General features: G+C 36.1%; 2 protein-coding genes across 3 annotated transcripts; one reads left to right on the top strand and one right to left on the bottom strand.

The window, feature by feature from the left end:
• Nucleotides 1-477: 477 nt before the first annotated feature.
• LOC110629674 (protein IN CHLOROPLAST ATPASE BIOGENESIS, chloroplastic) lies at nucleotides 478-5,013 on the top strand. 2 transcript variants are annotated; one of them, XM_021776758.2, is made up of 11 exons: nucleotides 478-638; nucleotides 737-820; nucleotides 1,765-1,839; nucleotides 1,927-1,969; nucleotides 2,061-2,118; nucleotides 2,443-2,610; nucleotides 3,835-3,897; nucleotides 3,986-4,080; nucleotides 4,183-4,264; nucleotides 4,357-4,467; nucleotides 4,566-5,013. In XM_021776758.2, exons 1-11 carry the CDS (start codon nucleotides 518-520, stop codon nucleotides 4,704-4,706), a joined length of 1,041 nt encoding a protein of 346 aa, XP_021632450.1. In that variant the 5' UTR covers nucleotides 478-517; the 3' UTR covers nucleotides 4,707-5,013. The 2 variants fall into 2 exon arrangements, with proteins under 2 accessions (XP_021632450.1, XP_043805166.1); XM_043949231.1 differs by lacking the exons at nucleotides 1,927-1,969; nucleotides 2,061-2,118 and having other exon boundaries at nucleotides 2,528-2,610.
• Nucleotides 5,014-5,232: 219 nt separating this feature from the next.
• LOC110629673 (filament-like plant protein 7) lies at nucleotides 5,233-19,325 on the bottom strand. The gene is made up of 6 exons (XM_021776757.2): nucleotides 18,997-19,325; nucleotides 18,771-18,912; nucleotides 9,481-9,625; nucleotides 6,837-9,342; nucleotides 6,617-6,677; nucleotides 5,233-5,957 (listed from the first exon to the last, which is right to left on the bottom strand). The coding sequence occupies exons 2-6, from the start codon at nucleotides 18,876-18,878 to the stop codon at nucleotides 5,466-5,468; spliced, it is 3,312 nt and encodes a 1,103-aa protein (XP_021632449.1). The 5' UTR covers nucleotides 18,879-18,912; nucleotides 18,997-19,325; the 3' UTR covers nucleotides 5,233-5,465.
• Nucleotides 19,326-19,596: the final 271 nt, after the last annotated feature.

Genomic DNA, 19,596 nt, shown 5'->3' with positions numbered 1-19,596 from the left:
TAAAATATATATATATATTACTCCCTTATTCTATGATTTTATTTTTTTATTATATCAAAATTATTATCTATTTTTTTAATAATTGATTATTTTTTTATATTATGATTAACATTATTATATTTTTATTTTATTTTATTTTTAATATAACTTTTTATTAGTTATTGTATTTTTAAATAAATATTCAAAATTTTCTTTAATATTTAATAAAATTTAATATTTATATATAATTAAAAAATTAATAAAAAAATTTATTTTACTATATATAAAAAAATAAACTGAATAAAAATTATAAGAGGGAAAAAATATTTAACTGATAATATGATATTTGTATTTGGTAAAGAAATTCCATTAAACTTTAATAATTGGGCCGGAGCTCCTCACGTATTCGGGTTCAAAATTTTGGGCCATCTATTTAGGCTATTTGGACCAGAAGCATTGAAAATGGGCCCATGTTCTTCCCCACCCTCCCAAATAATATCAGTCGCATTGAGCGCCACCGTAATTGATAACCAAAGGAATGAATATCGGCGGCGGTGTGGTGTTTGGAGCTCCACGTGCCACCTCTCTCCGTTTCTGCCACCGTATACCAACGCTTCGCAGCTTCTCTTCTCCATGTGCTTCTCCTTCGTCCTTTACTGGTGATATCATATAACCTTCACTTTATATCCGTTGCAAAAAATTTGCTAGGCATTTTTTTTTCCTTTCTTTTTTAACAATTGGATTTTGGAATTCACAGAGCATGTAAGTTTTATAAGAGACGTGGCTGCAGCTGAGCCTCCAAAGCATTTGTCTCATTTGCTGAGATTGCTTAAGACCAGAGGTAAAATGAGGAGGCATGATTCAACTCCTGGGAACATTTACATTGTGTGTTCATTGAAGCTTTTAAGCTTTTTTAGTTTAAGAATCCGGAAATATATGCCTTTTTAATTCAAACTACGTCAATATTTCATTTAATGTTCATTCTCTTTTTCTTTTTTTTTTGTGTGTGTGTGTTTTGCTTGTGGGTATTGTTATCTGTCTTGCAATTCTTGAGATTGGTTTTGCTTGATTTTGCTTTCTTTTGTGTGGATTACTGCTTATTTTAGGTGTAGAATGTAGTCTGCAGCTATACAATTGTCTTCCAGGGTGATGTGACGAGAGTTTTTTTTTTTTTTTTCACCTCTAAAGTCTTGAAGCTTGATATGCTTGTAAGGCTCGTTTGTTTCAGAAAGAATATTTTTGACGAAAATATTTTTCACATCTTCCGGTGTTTGGGTACTAGAAAATTAGTCAATAGAAAATATTTTACTGATCAAAGAAAAAAATATATTATTTTAAGGAAATGACTTCGACTTTTTAAAAGAGAAAAAATTATTTTCTGCATTTTAAGAATGTTATTAAGACCTTTATATATAAATTTATTAATGTATTTTATTTTTTAAATTAAAATTAAACAATAAAAAATAAGTTATTTTGTTAGAAAATATTTTGCGTTGGAAAACATTTTCCCAAATACAAATTATTTTCCGCAAACAAACAGGGCCTAAATTTGATATTTGCAATGAGCACTTGCTTTGGAATGAAGTGCTGAAATCAATTGACTTCCAGAGAAATTATTAGTTTGTTTTGAGATACATATGCTGTTCTTGTTAATTTGAACAAATTGACTAATAAAGTTTGTCCATCTTTTCTGAGCATTTGTATGTCACCATGGCATTCTTCTTCTTGTTTTCTTGTGTCGTTCAGGCTTACATATTTTTGTTTGCATGTTACATCTAATAACAGGTGAGGCCATCATTTCCCCTGAAGCAAAGCAAGGACTGATCCCTCTTGTAGTTCCACTGGCTAAAAATAGTTCAGGTACGGGTGAAATTGTGCTAATTTGTGGCATTCACTTTTCTTGCGAAGCAACCAAGTTTTAGCTGGTATGTGATTTTGTGCTAATAGATAATGTGATTTCTCTGCTGAGATGGCCAACTGCACCACCTGGGTAAGAGAGTCTAATATCTCTAGATTTGAATTTTATTTTATTGCTATTAAGTTTACTTTAACTTGATTCAAGTTTTATCTGGTATATACAGAATGGAAATGCCAGTGGTGGAGGTTCATAAACATGGAGTTTGGCTTCTGGCAAAGACTGTAAGTTGAGTTTTTACAGTACTGTTTATATAACATGGATAAAATTGACAATTGGAAGTTCCTCATATATAATCTTTTAACCCTCCATTTGGAAATGATTCATTTTTCAAGAAAAAATTCAAGTGAATTCTTGCAAAATCATGCATTGTATCTTTTTTTTTAAAATAAAAAAATTTTAAGTTAAAGAAATGAATTATTCCATTGCAAAGGAGAAAAATATTAGAAAATAATTGAATTAAATTAAATTTTTGTGAAATTTTGGATTCCAAATAAGGGTGAAGGCCTGAGTGTTTCCTGACTTTACAATTTTGTGTCCAAGTACAGGTAGATCAATTTATCCATAGAATCCTGGTTGAGGAAGATGCCAAAAAGTCTAGAGAAGGCAATAACAACATTTTTCATGCTGCAGCTGATGCTGGTGCGAGTCTTTATACAAGGGGTGATTTTGCTAAATCTCAGATTTCTGATCTGGATGCGTATCTCTTAAGAAAGGTATGATGATGAACTGTTGTAGTCTAGTTGGCTGTGCAAACAAATTTGTTAATAGTGTGTTTTATAAAGGTTTACGGTTTTTTATTTTCTAAAGACTGGAATTTGTTTACTGCTTTTTGTTATCTTTTCTTAAATAAACTGTCTTTCTGTGAGTTTGTAAAAATAATAGAAAAATAAACTTAATACATATATTTCTTACACATTAAAAGTTAATTTAAAAATAGTAGTATTTACTATTGAGTTGAATCCAAGACATACCAAAACATGAACTTTGAAATAATTAATTTACAGTGTAAATACTAATTTTCAACTTCATACTGCAGTAGATGAAAAACCACAATAAAAGAAACTGTTATTTTGCTGCTTGTATGTCCTACCAAAAAGCCATACTCAAGGGATTTACATGCCTCATATGCTAAGCAAATGACTTCAACAAACATCCTCCTTTCTCTTACAGGTTATAGAAAGGCCAGAATACTCTAGCTGCAAAAACTTATTCTCCCACCTAAATTTTTAGCCAAAACAAAATTGATAAGTACTACCATAGGATGAAGGAAAAAAATTGCAAATAAAAGAAAAAATAAATGAAAGAAAGAAAAATGTTGTTGAGCTAAAAAACATGTAATTGGGAAAGAAATAATGAATCTACAGTATCAAGTTCGAAATTGTAGGGGGTAACAAACAAATATGGGCATCAGATACAAACCTCCAGAACATTATTTACTATGAATCTACTCTCGATAATTAAAAGTTTGAAATTTAAGGAACTTATAGCTCATTCAAAATCTGTCGAAATTGTTGGAAATTGCTAATTATGAAGCATCAAATATGTTGAGAATCACTGCTTGAAAAGCTGCTGAGACGTACAGAAATAGAGTTGAGAGAGTGAGAGTTCTCTAATGGAGCTTTCCATGTCTATAGAGAGTGCCATGACAATGAGAAGGGGACATTGATGGAAAGGATAAAGGGAAAGATTGAATGGGTGAAGGAGAGGGAGAAGGAATCAGTGCATATTAAAAAATGAAAATAAGAATCCTACTTCCACAGTTTTATGATTACTGTTTTTTGTTTAAAAGATACTTGTGAAAAAATTCAAATAAAATAGAAGCACAGTTTTCATGCAAACATATTTTGTGTTTCATTAAGAGGGAAAAAAGAGAAACATGAAGTGAAAGTGATACTGGATTGATCCTAAGCAAATGGTGTGTGTGTGTGTGTGTGTAGGTCGGTTTGTTTCCAGATGTCCTAGAGCGGAAAGTGATACATCATTTGGAGAAAGGAGACTATGTAAGACTCTTGTGACTGTGGTTACTGTTTACGCAGCATAGATTTGTGAGCTTGCTTGTTAATTGTCCATAATTATGTTCTTCTAAAGGTTTCAGCTTTGGTGACGGGTGAATTTTATACAAAGAAGGAGCACTTTCCAGGATTTGCACGGCCTTTTGTATTCAATGCTGAGGTTTTGTTGAAGTTCGTGGAAATTTTCTTATACTTTCTACAAAATGTTATTCTAAATTTGGTTATAGTTTTCTTTGCTTTAGCATTCTTTGCATCATTTGTTGCCTTCTATAGGGTTGGGCGTAAACTAGAAGCCAAGGATGCTGCCAGGGGAGCTCTGAAGTCACCATGGTGGACTCTGGGTTGCAGATACCAGGTGTGAATTCTCTGCTGATTGTTCTTTACCTCTATTACTATCATGTTAAAATTCTTTTGCAGAATTAAATGCAAGGTTTTTTGTCTCTTCAGGAAGTTGCTCAAATAGCAGAATGGGATGATGAACAAATTGAGTATATTAAAGAAAGAGTGACAGAGGAAAGCAGGCAGGAGGACCTCAATAAGGGGAAGGATCCTACTCAGGTACTTTAAACTGAAGTTCGCGTGTCCGTTCACGTGCATATGTGACTTCAAGCAAATTCATGATGAGTGATATTGAACTTTACCTTTCAAATATGTAGATTGCATTGGATGAAGCTGCGTTTTTGTTGGACTTGGCTTCTCTCGAAGGGACTTGGGATGACTATTTGGAGCGAATTGCTGCATGCTATAAGGAGGCTGGACTTCCTGATATTGCAAGGTTTGTAGAATCCAGGGATTGACTCATCAGCTTGGTGGCTATGGATCAGTTCTGTTTGTGCAGCGGACTGATTGTTCGAAACCGAATTTTGTTAACAATAAAGAAGTTCAAAATTCTTCATTGCCAAAACATGGATCAATTAGTAGTGATTATTACTTGAGCAGAAACTTGTGGTGATTCTTAATGGATTTTTAGATGATCTCTTGAGTTGCCTATCAGGAATCACAGAGGCAATGTTCCTGGATCAGGGAAAGCTACAATTAGCAATGTATCTTCCATTTCATTCAACATTATGATTGGTTTTTGCATTCGAGTGTCGGGGCCTTACCTATATCAGCCGTTCTTCGTTCCTGGGCTGACAGTTTCAAGAATCAACTGGTCTTTGAGTACATTTACATCCTCATTGTTATCGTCACCATGCAGAACTGAGGTCTGAGGATCAGCTTAAGTTTTATAGGAACTTTATAAATTGATCGTTTATGAAGAGTTCAGCAAATCTACTAGATTTGCAGCCAGAAACTATAGCGGAACTTGTTACTATCAACTGATTCACACGAAAAATAATGCTACCGTTTCTATTAACAGAAAGTACAGATGAAAGCTATGCCCACGATGGAACTTGTCTAGCTGACTATTGTATCTACAGAAGGAATACACAACCACGCAAACACTCTCTCAAAAGCTCAACAAAAGGCAGAATTTATTGCATCAAATTCCCCTCATGGACAACCACTGTCGTAACATAACACAACGGAAACTTTTGATACTAAATTGTAGGCTGTTATGTAGAGAATGAAAGGGGTGGTCTCTTGCTGTTTGATTTCCGCTTTCTCCACAATAATTTTCTCCACAAACTTCCTCCTCCCTGTTTCTTGCAAGGTACTATGGCCAAAGAGCTAATTTCAACATCATCATCATGTTGTTTAGTTCCATTCAGAATGAGGATCTTTTCTAGAGGCTCTATAACCCCATTGGAAACAAAGGTAGAACTGCACTTGTTGCTTTCATTGATATTTGGGGATTTATTATCCTCCGCTAGCATCTGATCTAGAAGAGAGGACCTTTGGTTCCTGATCTTATCCTTGGGTGTGCTCACCGTTGTGCCCTCTGTGTTGGTGACAGAGGCAGCATTTGTATCAGTGGAGGTAGAGATGACCTTGTCAAACAGTGCTGCTTCACTTGGTGTAGCCAATGCCTTCAACTGCTTCCCTAGGTTTAGTATCGTCTCTTGGCACTCCGCCAACTTTTCTGAAGCAGCTGTTATCTCCCAATCCTGCAAAATTGATCAAGTTCTTTAATCAACAAGAAGATACACATATTAGGTAATTTAGGCACTTGAAAAGAAACTAGATTAAATTAAATGTGATAAGCTTATTCTAATATTTCGAGTGATATTTAATGTAGCAGTCACAGTCACAGCATACTTGGATCCTCAACAATTTGCATGAATTAGCTGTTTTTCATGATCAAACCCACATCCTCTTGGTTGAGCAAAGACAAAACTATAGCAATAAGCAACACAGCCTGCCGATGTCATTCTCAACAGCAATAAATTATATTCTTCATGGGTACACACACAACTTCATCCAAACCTAGAAAAACTAAAGTAAATTATAGATGGAGCAGGGATCAGATATCCCATTTCCTAAAGAAAGAAAAGCTAAAGAAAAGATGGATATGGAGTTTGTTCAGTGAACAAAAGAAGTGCTTATTAAATTCAGAGATAGATTAATGTCATATACACCCTTCATAGTTAAAAAAAAAATGCTATTCCATTTTTTTCAAATAAAACATTACAAGATTTTATAACTTATCAAATCAAACAAATGAGACTTGAGGAATTCTTCAACTATCAATTTATCATATAAGCTATAACATAACAATCCAACAACAAAATATCTGTTTAAACATGGAAAGTTGATATGAACTTACAGTTCGAAGTTGCTTTTCTTCCTGATGGAGTTCATGATTAGGGATCGCTTTCTTGGTTATACTGAAAATAACATTATCTACATTAGTCTCTTTAATGCAGGGTATATTACTAACAACTACTGTCCTCCCCGTATCATTCCAAGTTTTATTGGATGTCCAGGGATTACAGCCTATGCCCTTTATCTTCACAAAAGGGAAATTGAAAATTTTGTTTCAGTACCTCTCAAGTTGGAGCTGAAGTTGAAGACATGTGGCCTCCAATTCTTCACAGCAGCTTTCTTTGTTCTCCAGCTCCACTTCCAAGGAAGAAAACTTGTGGCGAGCCTCATTTAACTCTGCTTTGGCCACTTTAAGCTGTGTATCTAGATCTTCTTTCATCAACTTGTGATTTTCACTTTGATTTTCAATCATTGTTTTTGACATTTTCAGAGTTTCTACCTCTTTTTGCATGCTTGCAATGATTTTCTCTGATTCTTGAAGTTGATTCACCAAGGATTCACTCTTATCAATAGCTGATTGAAGCCTCCCTTCCAAGTCTTTCCTTGTAGATTTTATGTTAACCAATTCATCTTTTAACTTCTTATTTTCATCTGTTATAATACATTGAAATTCATCCTTTTCAAGACAGGTATGAAACCCATTTGAAGCAGCAACTTGATCACGGGCAAGGCACAATTTATCCACTTCAGAAAATTGACTAATCATGCCAACCTCTGGCTCAGTTTCACTTCGTGATTCATCCCAATCAAATTGCTTCTTAATTGCATCTCTCATGCTTGAAACATCTTGAAGGGAAAAGCAGTGGTTCATGATCCAGTCCAGAGCATAACATAATTCCTGAGCAAAAATGTCCACATCAGATTTTCCATTCAACAGATCATAACAAGCATGGACAAACTGCTGTAATACAGCAGCCAATTCAGAGGTCTTCCACTGCAAAACTCGAACCATGTAGCCTGAAGACGTTTCTGTATCCTTATATGGAAAGGAACTCCCATCTTCTCTAGACAAAGTGTCTGAGGTATCATAATTGGGTAAAGCTATCCGTTCAACATGCTCAATTATATTGTGCAATGATTTGCCTAGATCTGACTGCAACTGCTGATTGCTCCCATCTGTCTCCGGGACATCAACATCATTATTTCCACAAGATGAATCCAACAGAGAAGGTCTATCTGTAGGCTTCCAGGAGATGCAACCACCAATATGAGGGGAATCTGATGCATTTTGATGTTTTGAGCTTTCTCTTGTATCAAGACACTCTGCATGGCTCCCGTTACTTATGCCTACCAAAGCTACTCTAACATCCTCCAGTATTTCATCAGGTTTTCTTTGTGTGATACAAGTTTGCTCCAGCAAAACTTTAAGAATATCCTGAAGCCAATCAGAAGATTCAGAAGCTTTACCAATCACCAAGTCCTTGGTCTTAATTTCCTGTTCTGATACCCTAGAGCTAGACTCCAACACAGGAACAATCTCTTTACCAGTTACCTGCAAGAGATGCCCATTCGAATCAATTTCAAATGGGCTAACAGTTGCATTAGCATCATCAGATGAAACATGAGGACTTCCTGACTGCTTATCAACTGAGACTATTGCAAGTCTTTCCATTTCCACAAAGTCATCCATCAGATTTATGTCTGAACCTCCTACAGTTTTAACTGAAGGTGGAACCCTTTGTTTCTCATATTTGAAGTGCTCCAATTCTGAAATCAAAGCAGAGGCCCATGATTCAGAACAGCTAACCTTATCATCACTGCCAACATCAGATACCAAGGCCAGAGAAAGTTCATGTGCAAGACCACTTCCTGATGGCTCCAAGGTTGACTGGCCTTTTGACATTTCATCAAGATGCGACTCGACCTGTGACAGTTTGGAAGCTGTGGTAGCATACATGGTTCTTGAAATTTGAAGTTCATTTGATTTTCTATTAAGGGCTCCTTTGAGAGCCTTGTTTTCCTCTTCTATGGCACATAACTGCTCAGTCAGAGAGTTGATCTTTTTACTTGGAGTGTCTGGGGAGTTGTCAACAGCAGTATCAAAAATTAAAGCATTAGGACTAGAATATGTTCTCCTCCTCAGTTCAACTGAATCTCTTCCCAACACATCAACTTCACTTTTCATCTTTGCCAAGGCTGCTGGGCCTGGCAACCGCTTGCGAACAAGCAGGCGTAGCCTCTGACATTCTGATTCTAACTTTGCAATTTTTTTCACACTCCCTAAGTGTTGCTTATGCGATGCATCAGCTGTTCTACGATTAAATTCTCTCTCCTCATTTCGAATCTCAAGCTCCTTCTCTAGAACTCGGACTTCATATTTCAATGAAGCATTTTCTTTCTCAGTAGACTCTAACCTAATCATTAGAGCATTAGAATCTGCCTCCACCTGAACCTTCTGTTTAGTTAGATCTTCAATCAACCTTTCCTTTGCCAAGAGAGCCTTACTTAGATGAGTATTCTCAATGCCTAATTTTGCAAGTCTTTTACTGGTTTCTGCCAACTTCTCCTCTAAAATCATTTGGGATTTTTCATGTTCCCCTGATGCCTTCATCACAGCATCATGAACCCTCTGCTCCTGCTCTTCTCGAACAAACCGCAGCTGCTGCATACACTCCTTGAGGGCTGCATCCAAGTAAGTTAATCTTTCTTCTCCAGCAGCTTTGTGCTGTATGGCTTCATCTAACTCTTGCTTTAGAGACCCGGCTTTGGCTTCTGCCTTCTCCCAACCTATAAAAATTTTTTTAAAAAAACAATTATATGGATTATAAATTTTTCAATGAAGAAACCATTTTACAGAATGTATACAACAAAGGAGACAAAATGGAAAACACTTCCTGTGAAGGTATTCTGGCAGTGGAAATTTACCTGCCATGGCATCCTCTGCCATCTTTGCTTGTTCCTTTACAAGGTCATCCTTAGCATTGCACTCAGTCAGGGCAGAGGAAAGCTTATCATTTAAACATTTCAGGTCTTTCTCCAATTCTGCTTTATCAGTCAGAAGTGTCTGTATCTGCAAGAAAGATAAGCCAATGTGTGTGAAATGATTTTTGATGTGCATTCATGATCATGCATTTTGAACATTTTCAATAAAAGTTTTTGAGGCTGCCTAGCAAATAATCAATATGCACTAACTCTTCAGTTCCACACAGCCCATGTTTAGTTTTTATCAAGATTTGATCCAAAAACTGCTTTGAACTCGAGCATTTAGCTTGAGGTAACCAAACCACCAAGCCAATGGTTGGGTTCCATGTCACAGTTATTAAGAGTCATCCCCACAAGCAAAACAACATCGTTTATTTGATGGGCTTAAATCATTTTTGGCAAATCATGGTGTTTATAATGACAATTGATGTATAATCAGAAAATTTAAGTAGGTGATGCTTTATTGGAAGAGGATTAACTTAGGAACTATGAAGGTTAAGACTTTTATGAGGTTTAGAATTCATTATCCTATTTTATTTATTTTCTTTTTTATGATTTGTTTAACTTAGGATTCCTATTTAGTATTTAATATTCCTAATTCTAACAATAATTAGGGGCTGTACATGGTTCTTAGAAATCTCAAACTGTACCAAACTGATTAGAACTATATCAAATTAAATTTAAATGGACTTTTTGCCAATTTGAGGGTGAGATTTTTTTATTTGTGAATTAGGGGTTGGGGAAAGTATTTGGGGGGGGGGGGAGTTTGGGGTTTGACTGCCGCATGGCATTGGGAGAGCGTACCTGGCACCTGTGTGAGTAGCGCCATGGCTTGAGCCCCCTCTCTTAATTAAATTTAAGATTCATTTATAATTAATTTAAAAAAAATTAAAATATATTATATATACTTATTATTTCAATATATTTAATTGTTATTTAATATAAAATTTACTAAAATCTTACAGATTTTAATATATTATTAGTAATAAATTCATATTATGAGTCATTTATATGTATTAAAATTAAAATTTATCAAATATTTCATAACTTTTTATTGACGTTTAGGTGAAGTTAATAATTTATAATGAACAAATAATAGTGAAAATAATGACATGAACAAATTCAATTTAACAAATAAGAATGATATTACTAACAATTAAATTCAATTATACAAAATTCATAATAATAATGTTCTGGATGACGTTTAATGATGACCATGTAGATGACCATCCGTGCCACAATGTCGTGGTCTACTCTCATTAGGGCGCCTTGTGTTGTACCAAGGCTCGTCAAATGATGGCTCCTTTGAGCTTCTTGAGAATCTCCAACATCATCGTCTGCCATAGATAGATTTAAATCAGGCGGTTGAGATAGAGGCCTTGAACTCTTTCCAATAACTAGATCTTGAGTTGCAAAGCCGAAATCCCCTGAATAAGGGGTTGTAAAGAATAACTCAGGGAAATTTGAAGAAAACAAGCTAAGTCGGCTTGAGGGATCATCCAATGATTGTCAGGAGAATGCAGGATAAACAGACTCTAATGGTGTATGTGTCTACGCAAGGGAGAAGAAGTCGAACGATGTGCTAGCCATGTCTTCCACTCCAGTCTGATCGTAATTGCAAGGAGTTGGAGTAAATGACTGAAAAGGCATAGAAGAAGGCCCTGGTGCCCATTCTGTATACTCTGATAATCATCTCCATAAGTGGATATGTGTGAAGATTGACCCAATTCTGTATATGAGCCGTATGGATGGAATGCGGTGATGGTATCTGCATTACACCAGAGTCTGGCGTAGGCCGTGGAATCTCCGTCTCCCTTGATAGCCTGGTAGTCTGGCGACGATGTCCTGGAGGGTTCCTCGAGGAAGAGGGCGCGTCATGTATCATCTGAAAGTGGTTGGAAAGGTGGCACCGGCTGTGGAGGTGGTATTTGGGAAATGCGATCAAATATACGAAGTGCATGAAACATCGAATTGACTGCATTTCCAATCTTGTCCATTGTCGGGTGAATAACTTCACTCGCCCATAAGCAGCAGTTCTCTAGACTATCCTCATGTAAAATGTATTTATTAAGATATCAATTCCAAAAGTTAAGTATTGTAATTATTTTTATAATTAATAAAGAAATACAATGTTACCACAACGTCGATTGATGCACCCTTTTGAGACACCCACCAACGTGCAATCCTTCAGTACCATGTACCATTCCATGTATTGTGAATGGAAATGTAAAGGTTGGGTCAGAGGATTGCTACTGATAATCCATCGGTGCCTTAATTCCCAGAGCGCTATCCAATGTAAATTTTTTATCATCCAGCTTGTGGCCGAAGATATTAATATTGCATGCATATCATCTGTTTGACATGGTAGTTGTGAAATGGATTGAGATAATCCAAATTATCGCAGCACTCTGTCAGGTTGATGCCACTCTACAACATGAAAACAAATCAGTGGCACCGGTCGCCATATTTGTCTACCCTGTAGTAATCTGGCATAACGTCTACCACATCATCAGAATATGGCTCTCATATAAACTGTGTAGATAAGATAATGTAAAATGTTAAAACTGTATATTTTGAATTGACATGTAATTAAAAGATTAAGAATAATGACCTCTTCGGCTTCCATGCGGTCAAGTTGGTACCGAAATTGCACTAGCACATGCGTTGTAACTTCGGTAATAGTTCTAGCATTACTCTACCCCATACGATGTATAGTTTAGAATTACTAACAAGATGTTAGATTTGATGCTATAGTTGTAAAACAAAACTGTACTATATTAGGGTATAACACATACCGATTGCCTATTATCTGGAATTGGATCTATTTGGGAGATGGTTGGCGCAATTGTTTTTATTTTGTCCCATACTCAAATCTGTACAATGTGCAGTGCACCGCCCATTTGCTACTGCACCTGTGGTGATGTAACTTTACATAGCTCTTTATAAAGCTAAGGAAGGCAGGCTGCACTCCAACTATATTGACCACAGGTGTTGAAATTAGTGATCCACCTATTAGACGTAATAGGAAAGCCCTAGCATGCCTTTGAATAGTAACATCATCAGCGTAATTTGGAATGTGGTCAAAGTTATTCCTCAACCAGGTCAGTGCAACTATATTTTCCTTCATAACATCATGATCCGAGACTACCCCTAGCAAATCTTGACATAATAATTGTCAAGGCTGTCATGTAGTCCCAGTAACAGCATTACCATCAATAGGCAATCCAGATATCAGTCCGATAAGTGTAACAGTACACTCTCTATAAGGTAACATAAAAGTATGTGTCTCTGGTTACCATCTCTCAACCAAAGCCGTAATGAGGTGGTGATCTAGGTGAAAGAAGCCTAATCGAACAGCTCCATAAAATCCACTAGCACAAAGATACGGGATGAGCCTGTCTTCGATATCGTGACCATGTAACACGCTAGAAGATCGTCGACATGTGATTATACCAACCTCTTGTGACTCATCCCACGCGACCTAGGACCTATGAGATGGCTCAAGAGACATATCAATATCTAGAAGATCGTCGACATGTGATTATACCAACCTCTTGTGACTCATCCCACACGACCTAGGACCTATGAGATGGCTCAAGAGACACATCAATATCTGATGCATACATAGGAGATGACATTACATTATGCATCTCCACTTCTGACAGCGAGCGACCATTAGCATGTGCTTGTTCATTAGCAAGACGTAGCATATAATATCTACTTCTGCGTATCATTAGCCGATTATTCTCTTCACGGATCCTCATTAACGCAATCTCATATGTGCGAATGTTGTTCCTTGTCATTGTTATAGAACGACACTTGATAATTGGAGCATTAAGCTGACGGCAATCAATGACAAGGTTGTACGACTCCTCAACACCATAAGCCCATTCATAACGTAGCCCGGCGTAATACTCTCGCCTATCAATTTGTCTCTCCCTAATATAGTCGTCATTAAATGTAGACAGCATCCATAGTCGACTATTCCTATGATATGAAGAACTACTATCCATAGCATTTGTGCCTCCATCCCCAGCAAATACATAATTCAATATATATGGAAAAATTTTTCACTTGCACTAAAAGTAACATTTATCATGTGACTTAACAGTTCACTTCCATCTATTGTCTTTGTCACATGCACTAAAAATAATATTTGTCATGTGACTTACTAGTTCACTTAAATCTTCTGTCTTTATCACTTGCACCAAAAAAAATAATAAATGTCATGTGGATTAACAGTTCACTTCCATCTATTGTCTTTGTCACTCGCAGTAAAAGTAATATTTGCCATGTGACTTACCAGTTCATTTACATCTACTTTATCACTTGCACCAAAAGAAATAATTGTCATGTGACTTAGCAGTTCACTCTCATCTTCTGTCTTTATCACTTGCACCAAAAGCAATAATTGCCATGTGAATTCATATTAATTTTTCATTTGTGTTTTCTCTTCATGTTGCAGCAAAGAAAATAATTGTCACATGAATTGACAGTTCTAATAACCCTTTGCAGGAATGGAGGCCCCACATGACAGTAGAGTTTTCATCAACCCAGGTCGTGTGGGATGAGCCACAAGAGGCTGGTGTAATCACATGTCGACGATCCTCTGGCGTATTACATGGTCACGATATCGATGACAGGCTCATCCCGTATCTTTGTGCTAGTGAATTTTATGGAGTTGTTCGACTAGGGTTCTTCCACTTAGATCACCACCTCATTACGGCTTTGGTTGAGAGATGGAGACCAGAGACACATACTTTTATGTTACCCCATAGAGAGTGTACTATTACACTTCAAGACATCGGACTGATATATGGATTGTCTATTGATGGCAATGCTGTTACTGAGACTATAGGACAGTCTTGGCAATTATTATGTCAAGATTTGCTAGGAGTGGTCCCAGATCACGATGTTATGAAGGAAAATACATTTGTACTAACCTAGTTGAGGGATAACTTTGACCACATTCCAAATTACGCCGATGATGTTACTATTCAAAGGCATGTTAGGGCTTTCCTATTGCGGCTAATAGGTGGATCATTGTTTGTAGATAGGTCTGCTCGCGGGGTCAATCTAATGTTTTTGCCACTATTAGCTAATTTCAACACCTGTGGTCAATATAGCTGGGGTGTAGCCTGCCTTGCTTGGCTTTATAAAGAGTTATGCAGAGCTATATCACCATAAGTACAGCAAATGGGCAACGCACTGCACATTTTATAGATTTGGGCATAGGATAAATCCAATTCCAGATACACCGATAGGCAATCGGTATGTGTTATACCCTAATATAGTACAGTTTTGTTTTACAACTATAGCATCAAATCCAACATCTTGTTAGTAATTTTAAACTATACATCATATAGGTGGAGTAATGCTAGAGCTATTACCGAAGTTACAACACATGTGCTAGTGCAGCTTCAGTACCAACTTGATCGTATGGAAACCGAAGAGGTCATTATTTTTAACCTTTTAATTACATATCAATTCAAAATATATAATTTTAACCTTTTATATTATCTTATCTACACAGTTTATATGGGAGCCCTACTCTAATGATGTGGTGGACATTATGCCAGATTACTGTCTACGGAGTAGACAAATATGGCGATCGGTTGTACCACTGATTTGTTTTCATGTTGTAGAGTGACATCAACCTGACAGAGTGCTATGATAGTTTGGATTATCTCAATCCATTCCACAACCACGACGTCAAACAGATGATATGCATGCAATAAAATTAACATTTTCGGCCACAAATTGGATGACCGAAAACCAACATTGGATAGCGCTCTGGGAATCGAGGCACCAATGGATTGTCGGTAGCAATCCTCCGATCCAACCTTTACATTTCCATTCACAATACATAAAATGGTAAGGATTGCACGTCGGTTGATGTCTCAAAAGGGTGCATCAATCAGCATTGTGGTAACGTTGTATTTCTTTATTAATTATAAAAATAATTACAATATTTAACTTTTCACATTGATATCTTAATAAATACATTTTACAGGAGGATGGTCTGGAGAACTACCGCTTATGGGCAAGTAAAGTTCGTCATCCGACAATGGACAACATTAGAAATGCAGTCAATTCGATATTTCATGCACTTCGTATGTTTGGTCGCATTTCCCAAATATCACCTCCACAGCCGTCACCATCTTCCTAACCACTTTCAGATGATGTACATGACACGCCCTCCTCCTCGAGGAACCCTCCACGACATCATCGCCAGACTACTAGGCCATCAAAGGAGACAGAGATTCCACGGCCTACGCCAGACCCTAGTGTAATGCAGATACCATCACCTGTTGCATTTCATCCATACGGCTCATATATAGAATTGGATCAATCTTCACACATGCCCACTTATGGAGATGATTATCAGAGTCAGTATATAGGATGGGCACCAGGGCGGCTTTCTATACCTTTTTAGTCATTTACTCCAACTCTTTGCAATTACGATCAGACTGGAGTGGAAGGCATGGCTAGCACATTGTTCGACTTCTTTTCCCCTGCGCAAACATATATTCCATCAGAGTCTATTTATCCTGCATTCCCCCAACAATCATTGGATGATCCCTCAAGCCGACTTAGTTTATTTTCTTCAGATTTCCCTTAGTTATTTTCTACAACCCCTTATTCCGGAGATTTCAGCTTTGCAACTCAGGATCCAGTTGTTGGAAAGAGTTCAAGGCCTCGATCTCAACCTCCTGATTTAAATCTATCTATGGCAGACGATGATGTTGGAGATTCTCAAGAAGCTCCACAGAAGCCATTATTTGACGGGCGTCGGTACAACACAAGGCACTCTAATGAGAGGAGACCACGACATTATGGCACGAGCGGTCATCTACGTGGTCATCGTTAGACGTCATCCAGAACATTATTATTATGAATTTTGTATAATTGAATTTAATTATTATTAACATCATTTTTATTTGTGAAATTAAATTTGTTCATATCATTATTTTCACTATTATTTGCTCATTATAAATTATTAACTTCACCTAAACTTCAATAAAAAGTTATAGAATATTTAATAAATTTTAATTTTAATACATATAAATAACTCATAATATGAATTTATTACTAATAATATATTAAAATTTATAAAATTTTAGTAAATTTTATATTCAATAAAAATTAAATATATTGAAATAATAATTATATATAATATATTTTAATTTTTTTAAAATTAATTATAAATGAATGTTAAATTTAATTAAGAAAGGGGGCTCAAGTTGGCGCCTGTTTAACAAGCGCCAAGGCCTGGTGCTACTCAAACAGGCCTTGGCGCCTGGTGCTACTCAAACAGGTGCTACTCAAACAGGCCTTGGCGCCTGGTGCTACTCAAACAGGTGCTAGGCACGCTCTCCCACTATCACGCGGCTGTCAACCCCCAAATACTTTTCTCCCAATCCCTAATTCACAAATAAAAAACCTCTTATGCCCAAATTGGCAAAAAGCCCTAAATTTATTTTACTATTTTGGTTTGATTCTGATTCTTCATCAACAGTCAAAGCTGAATCAAAACCATCACAAAACGGACCAAGAATCAATATTATAGTATGTTTCCTTATAATTTTTTGCATATATTATATGCTTTTAATATAATTATACACATCTATATGCTTTAAGTTTAAGATATTCAAAAAAAAAGTTTTAAGATTGTAATATATGTACAATACATTATTTTACATTCTTAATTACACTTTTACTATATTTTATAATATATTTAATCATTTAGTGTGTATATATGTACCCCATAGTTAAGTATTATATAGTCAACAAGTAATTAAAATGTATATTAAATGATATATTTATATTACCATTTTCATGCTTAATTATCTATATATGATACTTTATAATTAAAGATTACATAGTCAGGAAATAGTTTAAACGTGTATTATAAAATATGATGTGTATTAATAATTAACTTCAAACCTTAAACGGTAATTCAAGTATAACTTTTCATTAAAAAAAAAATGCATAAAAATGTTTCAAAGCCGAGAAACAAACCATATTGAAACTGAAGAATAAAACGAAATTCGGTTTCAGTTGCGGTTCATAAGTGAACCCGAGCCACAATCAAACTACATACACCTAATAGTAATAGGAGTAGCACTAATTATTTTCCTGTTATATTTTTAAATGTGTACTATATTGCGTCTTAACTACACCAGGACATATGCACCTATCCAATTAAAATCTCACACATCATTAAAATAATTGATGTTTTATCATAAAACTTGCTTGGGCCATTAGAAAATGTGGTTTTCTAAATTTTAACTGGTTGGATGTACAAACTATTTTATACACAGTAGAGTAGTAGGTAAGAGTTTTTCATAAGCATTTTAGTAGATTTTATTATTATGATTATTATTGAGTATTAATTTCTTAGTCCCTGTTCTGCTTGTCTGCATCAATTTGGTATTACAGACATAAACATAGAATCTGTGATATCCCTCTATTCTATTGTTCCTCGATATTTTCCTTCCTTAGCCTATTGTTCAAAACAAAATAGAAAAACAATAATAAACCTGCTAGGATAATAAATTCTAAACCTATTAAAACTCTTAGATATCTTCCAGCACTGCATCAATAGGCATCGCAAACCCCCGCCCCCAACCCAAAAAAAAGGCAAAGCAAAGGGAAAAGGAGGCAGCCGAAACAAAATCTCCAAATTTGTCTTTTCATAATGTTAAAATCGGGTGAAGGATTTATGTTGATCAATTAGCATGACCACGGATTTAAAGTAAATCATCCACAACATGCAGAGAGAAGAATAGACGACTGACTGCCTATTGTAGGTGGCATATTTGCAGTAAGATAGAACTTCGGGAAGAGCAATCTACAATGCAGAGTAATGGTCAACATCATCTCTTTTAGGATCTTTCTAGTGAAAGAACTCTGTCTATAACATAGAACAAATCCAGTGTTTAGTAGCTGATCTCAAAGTTCATCACATATTTGGGCAAGATGACTCTTTTGGTGGATATTTGTGAAGCAGTTTGAACTGTAAATAACAAGATTTTCACAGAAAGAAAGGCCTTTTCCCTAAAAGCATATATTGCTGACAACATTTTAGTTCACATCGTATATTAATAAGCATATAACTGTGTGTAATTTGCATTTAAGTTGCAAATCAAATGGAATGCAGTATAGAACAAATAGACCAGCACGTAGAGAAAATGAAAGATAACGAATTCCCAAAATTTCACAAATTTTACCTCCTCTTCATTTCCATTGGGAGAGAGGTTTACTTTGTCAGTTGCAACAATCATCTTCTCTGTAGATTTCTTCCTCCACAGCCACGTCTTGTGGTCCATTATTTCCATTCGCTAAAACACTTCCGAACAGAGAGCTAAAAATCTGCAGTAAAAAATTGTACCAAAATAGCAACAATGAGAATAGAAGAAGACGTCTTCGCTTCCAGGAGCAAGAACAAGTCCTCACCTCTTAGTAACAAAAATCTCACCATGCATGGATCATCAACCCACAAAGACGAGAACTCAGAATTTCGGAACAGAAATTTTTCGAAAAGCTATACAGAGAATCAAATGCAAGCCATGCGAGACACAGTGACCATCATAATGTGCCTTGCTCCAATGCTACCGACAAATAAAAGACGAGAGAGATAGAGTACGCTTATATGTGCGTTTGTAAACGAGAAAAAGCAGAACGGGGGAAATACAAAGTACGGCAGAGAAAGTGTATGCGTAAATGTGCGAGTGGAAATTTTTCTGACACAAGAGTAGAGGGGCGAGGTGTCGGTACCTTACCTTGCGATCTTACACTATACTGCATTGCGATGACGCCACCACGCGCGTAGTTGGCGTTTTACACGGGGATTGTTTGCGTTGCTTTGATCTGACGGACCGTAAGAGCGCGGGTCTTTTTCAGTTACTTTTCCACCAGTTCTTTGATTTCGTCCCTCCGTCTGGTGTTTTGCTTACTCTTCTCTCCTATTCCTATCATCAAATTTTTTTGGTAGGTAAAAATAATTAATACCCCTCTTTTATTTTATTCAATTAAAATAATTTATAGAGATAATTG

Source organism: Manihot esculenta, chromosome 13 (assembly GCF_001659605.2).
Source record: "Manihot esculenta cultivar AM560-2 chromosome 13, M.esculenta_v8, whole genome shotgun sequence".
Classification (NCBI taxonomy): Eukaryota; Viridiplantae; Streptophyta; class Magnoliopsida; order Malpighiales; family Euphorbiaceae; genus Manihot; species Manihot esculenta.
Note: the sequence above shows the minus strand (reverse complement) of the source record. Positions and strands in the feature narration are given on the sequence as shown.